Here is an 8488-nt window from a genome sequence, read left to right as displayed (position 1 = left end):
CGGTTCAGCTGATTTTCCAAATCTTGTTTCTTTTTGATTGTGTCAGACAGGATGATCTTTAGAGTTTCCTTTTCCTTCTCAAATAGCTGCTTGTAGGAAGCCATTTGTTTATTGTGTTGGTCAAAGGTTAAAAGCTTTTGCTTGATTTCAGTGTCCAATTTTTCTGCACCTTCTTTTTGTTTTTGTAACCTGTTCATTCTGTCATTTATACTGTCAGTTATTTTTTGTTTTTGTAAAGTTGTTGTTTGTAAATGTTTTCTTAGATTTGATGTTTTCAAAACTGCATCTTCTGTCATTCTTTTTTTATATTTTTGCTGGACTTCTTTATCTTTTGTGTTTCCTTGTCTTTTCTTTGTACCCACACGATTGTCCTGCTCTTGTTTTTGGATATTTTCTGTGTTGTGGGTTTTTTCATGAATATGTGTTCCTGCTTGTTTTTTTTTTCTGTTTAAGTTTGTTCTTAGCAGAATTTTTATATCAGTCATTCTTTTTTTAATGTTTATGTTTTCAACTTTTAGTGCTTTGAGTTCATTTTTGTGTTTCTCTATAATATTTTTGTCTTTTTCCATAATTTGAACAATTTCTCTCCTAACTTTTTCTAAATTAACAAATATCTTTTCCCCTTTGTTTTTAATTTCAATAAGATATTTCTTTTTGTCTGAACCTGTCTGTGCCGTTTGGATTTTGTCACTGGGTTCTTTCGTGGCTCCTTTGTCTAATTCTTGTTTTTCGTTTGCATCAGTGTTAATGCAGTGAAGATCTGTCTGGTCAATGTTTCCTTCAACCTCCTTTTCTTGCAGTTCTTTCCATTTTAGTTTTAACATTTCTAATTCATCTTCCTCTTTTCTGATGGCTTCTATTTTTTCATCTAATTCTCTTCTCTTCTTTTTTGTCTCTCTTCTCAATGACATTGTTGCCTGTTTTATCTCAGTCAACACATTTTCATTTTCTGCCTTTTCTCTTTTAATTTTCCTTAAAATGTGTTCACTTTCTTTTTTCTGAATTTGCAGCTCTGACTTTAGCAATTCTAATTCACTCATTTCTCTTTTAGTCAACTGCATTGTGTCAGTAAGCTCCTGTTTTTGTCTTTCAATAGTCTCACTTAATTGGTTTCTCTCATCTTCTACTTTTACAGTTTTTTGGTCTGATACCCTCACATCCTCGCCCTGTGTTACAGTCTCTTGTGTCAGCACCTCAGTCACTTTTTTCTTTGCCTTTTGTTTTACTTTTCCACTTTTTTCCAGTTTTTGCTGCTCCCAACTGTTTGTCTTTTCAAAATCTTTCAATATCGGTTTTATAATCTCTCTTAGTTCATCCTCATGTGGTACAAGTGTCAGGACTTCATATCCTTTTCTCTCAACTTTTCTCTCTTTTTTCTTTAATTTTTCTTTTTCTGTTTTAGTTTTAATTCTGTCATGTTTTTTCACATTTGTCTTTTCTTTTTCAGAGTCAGACTGTGTATCTTTTTTCAGCCTGATTTGATTCTTTAGTTTCTTAAACTTAGCCTTATCGTGTAATCTTAAAAGATAATTTTTTTCCAGATGTTGTTTTGATGCATCAGTCTTCATCTTGAGGTCATTTATCAGTTTAAGCTTTACTTCAGTCTCCCCAATATTGTGCTCTATTTTTACCTGTTTCTCTTTGGTTTTAGCAGCTATTTTTTCTAAGTTACCCCTGCATTTGGCTGTTTTTTCCAACTTCTGCTGCATATCTTCAACTTGTCTCTGCATTTTCACTTTTAAGATTTCTAATTCATCTCTCTCTCTTAATGTTTTATCTAATCTGTAATCTAGTTCTCTCCTTTTTTTGTTCATTGCAATTTTCCAGTTGCTTGAATCTTCTTTGAGTTGCATTTTTTCACGTGACATTTTAGTTTTAAATTCTTTTAAAAGCCCTTGAAATTTTTCCATGTCTTGCAATAGCCCTGCAATTTCATCATCTTCATTCATACGATCTTTGTTAATACTATATTTTTCCTCCTGGTACCCAAGTTCTGGTTTGACCATTTTAATGATTTCTTTTGTTTTATAAATTTCTTTCTTAAGTTCTAGTAATTCAGTGCTTCTAGGGGGTTCAGTATCCAAACATGTTTCTGTCTCTTTGGAAGATGCCTCTAGATGTTTTGACTTTTGTTTTTGCTTTTGCTTCACAATATTTAATCTTGTCAAGTCAGGTACTTCTTCATTATTAGCACTACTTTCCTCGACTTGCACTTCATATTGTATTGTTCCTTGTTTGAAAACATCTGTGCTCTCCATCAAAACATATCTTGGTTGTGCCTCTTTCATCAGTATAGTGCCTTCTTCCTCCACAGTTCCCATTTCATTGTCTATATTTACAGTGTCTGGTCTCTGACACTGCAGTTCTATTTCTTTAATTACCCTTTTCATCTCCTCACCTTTTTCTTTCACATATTTTATTGTTTGTTTTATTTGCACCTTAGTTTCCTCATCTCGCTTCTTTAGTTCATTTAACTGCTGTTCCACTTCATTTATTTCTCCTGCATTATGTAATGATTTTGTCTGATCAGTATTTATGAATGTATTGTCACTGATTAGCTTAATTTCTTCTGTTAGATTTTGATTTTCTGATGTCATTAGGCATTTCAAAGTCAAGTCTTCATGTGTAATTTGTTTTTCTTCTTTGTCTCTTACATTTCTTGATGTTCTATCTTTTTGGGAGCTTGCATGTCTCTCTTTCTGAAGTTCATGAAGTGTGCTTACTGACAACGTTTTCATTGTTGTAGGTTGTGTCAATATCCAGTTGTTGATCTGATTCTTCACAGATGCCAGATTGTCCTACACAAAAGACAAACAAACCCACAACAAGGACACAATCATTTTATGTCTTATCAGAAAAAAGAACTGTAAAAAGCTCTAGTCTTGGTGTCTACTGAAGTAACCTGCAAGGAAAGCAGGCTTTGACAGGACCCTTTCAAGTAGCACTAGGAGCAAATATAGTTTTAAACATTTTCTGCTAGAGAGAATTTATTCATTTTTATTTCTATATATTTTACCTAATTTCAAATCTGCACATGTGTGTGTGTGTATAAATATCATGCAACCACTTAAAGCACATGATTGAAATAGAATCCGCAAACAGAAACATCTGCAAAAATAATAGTATTCACAAGTGGGAAAATATGCCAATAAGGACATGTGCCTGCACTGGCTTTCAGCTAGAGATGGAGAAACTATCAGTAGGAAGCAGTTGTGTTGAAATGAATTAATGTTTCAAAGCGTTTGATACAATAAAAACTGCGACATCTGCTGGCCAACCTTCAACACATCTTTTTGTTTCATGAAACGGTAAGATGTCATGAAACAGTAAGGTACTGTTATGTATAATAAAGGTTTTATGTGCATTTTGAAGATATTAACTGTATATTCTTTTAAATATATTAATAATAAATACTTGTGTTATAATGTGATTGTGCCATCAATAATATTGCATGTATTAGAGATACAATATAGGCTATTTACAAAATACAAAAAAATCAACAACAGCAAAAAATGGGACATGCTCAAGCAACTAGGGTCTGTTATGAGAGTAGATATATGCTGCGAATAAGATTTGTGGGGTTCAAAGATTTTTATTTCAAAACAAGATCATATCAGCTGAGTTAGGCTTCAGTGTGTTCCCCTTCCTTGCTACTACCTCTCCAGCTTTGGAGAAGACCCTTTCACGTTGCCCCTCCTCAAAACCCCCTCAATGTTGAGAGAGATTTTGCCTGTTAATGAGAGTTTGATAACACCTCTCTGAAGTCCAAACCGATACAACTCGTTACCGATACTCATGTGATGTAACGAAGTCTCGTTTGGGGAGTCATGATTTTTTTTTTACATGGTAAAGTGAGGCATCAAAACATCTTACCACAATATTTTGAAATATATATGATACTGTGCCGAGCCCTCCGCTTTGAGCACAACATCTCTAGTTTCAACTGTTGTTCTTTAAGCAATAAGACCTCAGCACACACTCACTTGATTTCTTGACTTCTGAGACTCTGATCCAGGTACAGGTATCTAAATTCTTCCTTTCATTGACAGGCTCAGTTTGGCTTAATGCAATTTAACACCATTTATTTTATTTCTAGTACTTTTAGGAATACAAATATCTCTAATTTACTTAGTTTTGTACATGATATTACTTGTACAGTTGTACAGTTTGTTCACTATTAACTTTCACAAGTATTGCAGCTCCTACTCAATTGTTTTTTAATATTCTCAGAAGGAAAAAATAATGTGTATTATTTACCCAAAAGTCAAAATGAAAAAAGAAAATTTGAAAGTGTGCATTTTTTTCCTAATAGTTATTCTAAAAAAGTACATATTTTTTTTTATAAATGTAATACAAACAGAAGCTCCAAAGTCAGTCACAGTTTTAAAACAACTAAAGAAGGGTCCCATTGCATACGTATTAAAACACTGTTATTACTGTTTTATAAGTTTAAAGTGTAAATGCTAAATTATCAGTTTTCAAGTTTTGCAGGTTTTGAAAGTGTTTAAAATATTTCCAAAACCTTAATCAAATCTTGCAGACTGGTCTCAGAGCAAAATATATAGGGGAGACCGGGTATGGTTGTAACATAGGGAGAGTTGTAACACCACCAGTTCCACCAATCAGGGATAAGATAGGAGTTACATGATCATTTCAATGTTTACCCGCTTCCTCCCCAATCCCATACTGTGATTGTCAAGGCTGGAAACAGGCACATGCAGATACTAAGGAGAAAAAACGGAATTTGAGGTAAGAAAGTAAATTTTTTGACCATGACTATATTTTGTTTAGTACTTATACTGTTGCAGATAAAACCATATGACTTACATTAGATGAAAATGTAATTTCTCAGGCAAAATGTGATGCATTTTCCTGTGCTAATTTCAAACCGCTATGCTACTACAGCTAGCTAAACATGGCTGACAGGGTTGGGGTGGGTTGTAACACATCTTTAAAAAGTGTTACAACCATCCCCTTACATACAACTAAGAACATTTTGATTTTAATAATTTTACAGAATGCCAAGGCAGTGGATACGAAAGACTGATAGGCGTGTGCCTGCAGATGTTTTAAAAAAGGCATCTGATGAGGTCATAAAGAAGAGCAAGTCAGTCAGATCAGTTGCGAAGGCGCATGGGATCTGCCATGTAACACTGAGCAGATACTGCAAATCACTGCAGAAGCTGAGAGAACAGGGGTCCAGTGATCTTCCCAGTGTAGGTTATGAGGTGCAGGAGGAAGTATTGGCTGACTATTTGACTCAGGCAGCAGACCTGTATTATGGCCTGACTCCAAGTGAGGTAAGCATATGACAGGTTAGTCACTGGAGACAAGAGAAGAATTGAATACCAGCGTAGGTGTTTTCTATTCCTCTTTCTTTTTGGTCAGAAAATTTGCATATCGACTGGCAGTAACATATAATATCAAACACCCACAAACATGGGATGAGAAGCAGATGGCAGGGCCTGACTGGTTCACATTATTTATGAAGCGGAACCCTAGCCTGTCAATAAGGAGTCCTGAGGCAACCAGCCTTACACGGGCCACAAGTTTTAACCGCCAAAATGTGGAACGTTTCTTCAACAGCCTTGGACAGGTCATTGAGAGATACAACTTCGACAGGAGCGATATATGGAATGTAGATGAAACTGGCGTAACAACAGTTCAATCACCAGACCGTGTTGTTGCTCGTCGTGGTGTCAAGCAGGTGGGTGCGATGACATCAGGTAAGAGAGGTGTGCTCCCCTACTCTAAGATGACACAAGAAACTTGGAGGCAGATCAAGAATTTCATGTTTTAATAGATGACTTGATAAACGAACGATACTATCTTTGTCAAACAAGATAGACCAACTCGAGGCAGAGCAGGTCTCAGGTTTCTAATCTTCAGTAGATACAATGCAGTTTTGTATTTAACCCCCAGATCGTTTCACAGCGTGAAATGTGCATGTGACCAAAACATCTCTCATGAGGACCAGGCCAACAATGACCCTGATGACCTCCAGGAGAGTGGAGAATAAGGGAAGGGAGAGTGATTTGTGTGGAAGTTTATGGAGAGCCATTTTGGCCAAAATTAAATAAATAAAAAAAATGGGTAAATAAATTAAAAAATGGGTAAAATAAATAAATAAAAAATAGTAAAAAAAAAACCATTTATTTATTTTCATTAATCCCTTTATTAATTTTCCCAATTTTACTTTTCCTATTTTTCATTTACCCTTTTATTGAAATGTTTTTGGGTTTTTTTTACTATTTTTTTTATTTATTTTACTCATTTTTTTAGTTATTTTACCCATTTTTTAATTTATTTACCCATTTTTTATTTATTTAATTTTGGCCAAAATGGCTCTCCATAATATACAAGCAGTTCATATTCTTAGTATTTGTTGTTAAAAACTGGCTGCTATACTCTGCCCTTGTATTCCCAACCATTTAAAGCTCAAAAGTCCCCATTAAAAAATAAAATAAAAATAACCTACCATGTATTGTTTGATTTCTTCACTGTTGCTTTCCATCTTTTGTTGAGTTCTGAATATTTCCTCACTGGTGGTCCTAATTTGTGCTGCAGTTTTTTCCATTGTAGATTTTATCTTAGCCACTGTCATGATTATAGTCTTAAAATCTTCTAGTTTCTTTTCAGCCTCTTGTCTTTGTCGATTCAGTTTTATCTTCATAATTTCTAACTCATCTCTCTCCTTTATGGTCTTTTCCAGCTTCTGATCCAGGACCCATCTCCTTTTCCTTTCTTGAAACTTGCTCCATTTCATTTGGCTCTTTTCTTCTGCTCTGCGCTGCTCTGTATCTTCTGAAATATTTAAGATACTTTACATTATTCATATTCTTATTGTTATTGCTAAAATAGTTCTAAAAAAGTAGATCAGGTATTTTTTAAGTTTTCTTTAGACCTTAGCATTTTTTTCCCCACTTATTTTCAGTTCAGTCATTGTAAAAAAAATTGTATATCTCGACATGAAAAGCAGTGTGTTGTTAAAATACTGAAGAAAATAGAAAAGTGAAAGACAAAAATGTGGTAGTTTTCCTGACATGTCAGCCTTCTTTTTGTGAATCAGTACCAAATTGCATTAATAAATTTGAACTTTTTCTGTTTTATATCATAATAAAAGTTGTGAAGGACTCAAATTGTTAATAGCACTTTTAGAGATTTGAAACATTATTATGGGACAGAAAGGCTGTAATGTAATATAATTACTTAATCATTTTGATATTAAAAGCACAAGTCTGATGGGCGACAACATGTGCTTTTTTCTTGATTTATACACAGTAATCTTTCAAAATCAAAGCATTTTGTTTATACCTCAGCATAAATAGGCTGGAGACAGCAGCACGGTTTCTTATCTTAAAGCTGCACCATATTGCAACTCATTTTGGTAACCTGTTTAATCTTGCTTATAGAACATTTAGCCTTTCCCTCAATATCCTGAATGCTCATCCCGAATGACTAAGTTTTACCAGTTTGAATTGTTAGAGATAACTTTTATTCTTTTTATTCCAAAAGAGAATACTATACATGAGAAACTATGGAACAGCAGAGCAAAAACAAATTAAACTTACCTAAACTGTCTTTAATCTTGGATTCCTGGTGTAAAGGTGTCTGGAAGGAACTCCCTTTGGATTGTGAGGTCCCTTCTTCCATAAGATGACACAGCACCTTCATTTGTTCATCTGGTGTCAGTGAGATCCAGGTTTCCATGAGGGTTTCCAGTGATTGTTTCCCACTGTTGAACTCTGCTCTGAGCTCATCCACAAAGGATTTCACTATAAATAAATTTGGTGATTACTGTTATTGAAGAGATCTTACATTGCTTACTACCTATTATTAAGCAGAGTGTGCACTAAATGTAGTGTAGTGTCTTTTTGACATTTATGTCTTTTATATAATTTATCATTTACTTCAAGTTGTTTCTTAGTCTTGCAAAAGTAATGGAATATTATGGAATGTCACTAAGTTTTATCTTCTTAATTAATAATTGAAAACAAAAGTTTAAACAAGTAATGTAATATATAAATGAGTGAGCAGATATACTTGTTGAGAATAAAATATGAACTTACCTTTGTCCTTAGATTCGTCCATGTTTCCAAGTTATGTATTTAAAATTTATGTTTCCTGTAATAATATGAGACTTAGCAGAAAATACCAAAAATACAAATTTAGAAATAACATCAAAACTCTTTAAGGCATTGAAATAGCTTTGTGAACTTAAAAGATCCACAAAAGGACATGTCGGATTAAATGTTCAGATCTATGATTATAAAATTATTCAATCATTTGAACTACTGCAAATATACAACACATAATTTGGATTTTATTTTCTTACCTTTTCTCTTTTAGTTTTAAAAAATATAAAAACCAAACAGCAGCAAATATGAGGGTGCTCTCAGTAGCAAGTTATCATATTTAAATAAAAACTATAGATATCTTTTTTTTTTTACAGATGGTTGTTCACCTTCTGGTTTGTTAGCCAGATAGA

General features: G+C 33.7%; 1 protein-coding gene across 1 annotated transcript; it reads right to left on the bottom strand.

The window, feature by feature from the left end:
- Nucleotides 1-4776: 4776 nt before the first annotated feature.
- Nucleotides 4777-8479, bottom strand: LOC108251638 (cilia- and flagella-associated protein 157-like). Its single transcript, XM_037979144.1, has 5 exons — nucleotides 8336-8479; nucleotides 8070-8124; nucleotides 7572-7775; nucleotides 6479-6804; nucleotides 4777-5750 (listed from the first exon to the last, which is right to left on the bottom strand). Exons 2-5 carry the CDS (start codon nucleotides 8089-8091, stop codon nucleotides 5700-5702), a joined length of 603 nt encoding a protein of 200 aa, XP_037835072.1. The 5' UTR covers nucleotides 8092-8124; nucleotides 8336-8479; the 3' UTR covers nucleotides 4777-5699.
- Between the last annotated feature and the right edge of the window lie 9 nt (nucleotides 8480-8488).

The sequence above is a fragment of the Kryptolebias marmoratus genome, linkage group LG13, assembly GCF_001649575.2.
Source record: "Kryptolebias marmoratus isolate JLee-2015 linkage group LG13, ASM164957v2, whole genome shotgun sequence".
Classification (NCBI taxonomy): domain Eukaryota; kingdom Metazoa; phylum Chordata; class Actinopteri; order Cyprinodontiformes; family Rivulidae; genus Kryptolebias; species Kryptolebias marmoratus.
Note: the sequence above shows the minus strand (reverse complement) of the source record. Positions and strands in the feature narration are given on the sequence as shown.

What these genes read in the sequence shown, in the direction of transcription:
- LOC108251638 (XM_037979144.1), bottom strand. Translation starts at nt 8,091, where the DNA reads ATGGACGAATCTAAGGACAAAG. An exon ending in CAAGATTAAAGACAGTTTAG is followed by an intron (nt 6,805 to 7,571) that starts GTAAGTTTAATT and finishes TAAATATTTCAG; the next exon opens with AAGATACAGAGCAGCGCAGA. An exon ending in AAGAAATCAAACAATACATG is followed by an intron (nt 5,751 to 6,478) that starts GTAGGTTATTTT and finishes GTGTCATCTTAG; the next exon opens with AGTAGGGGAGCACACCTCTC.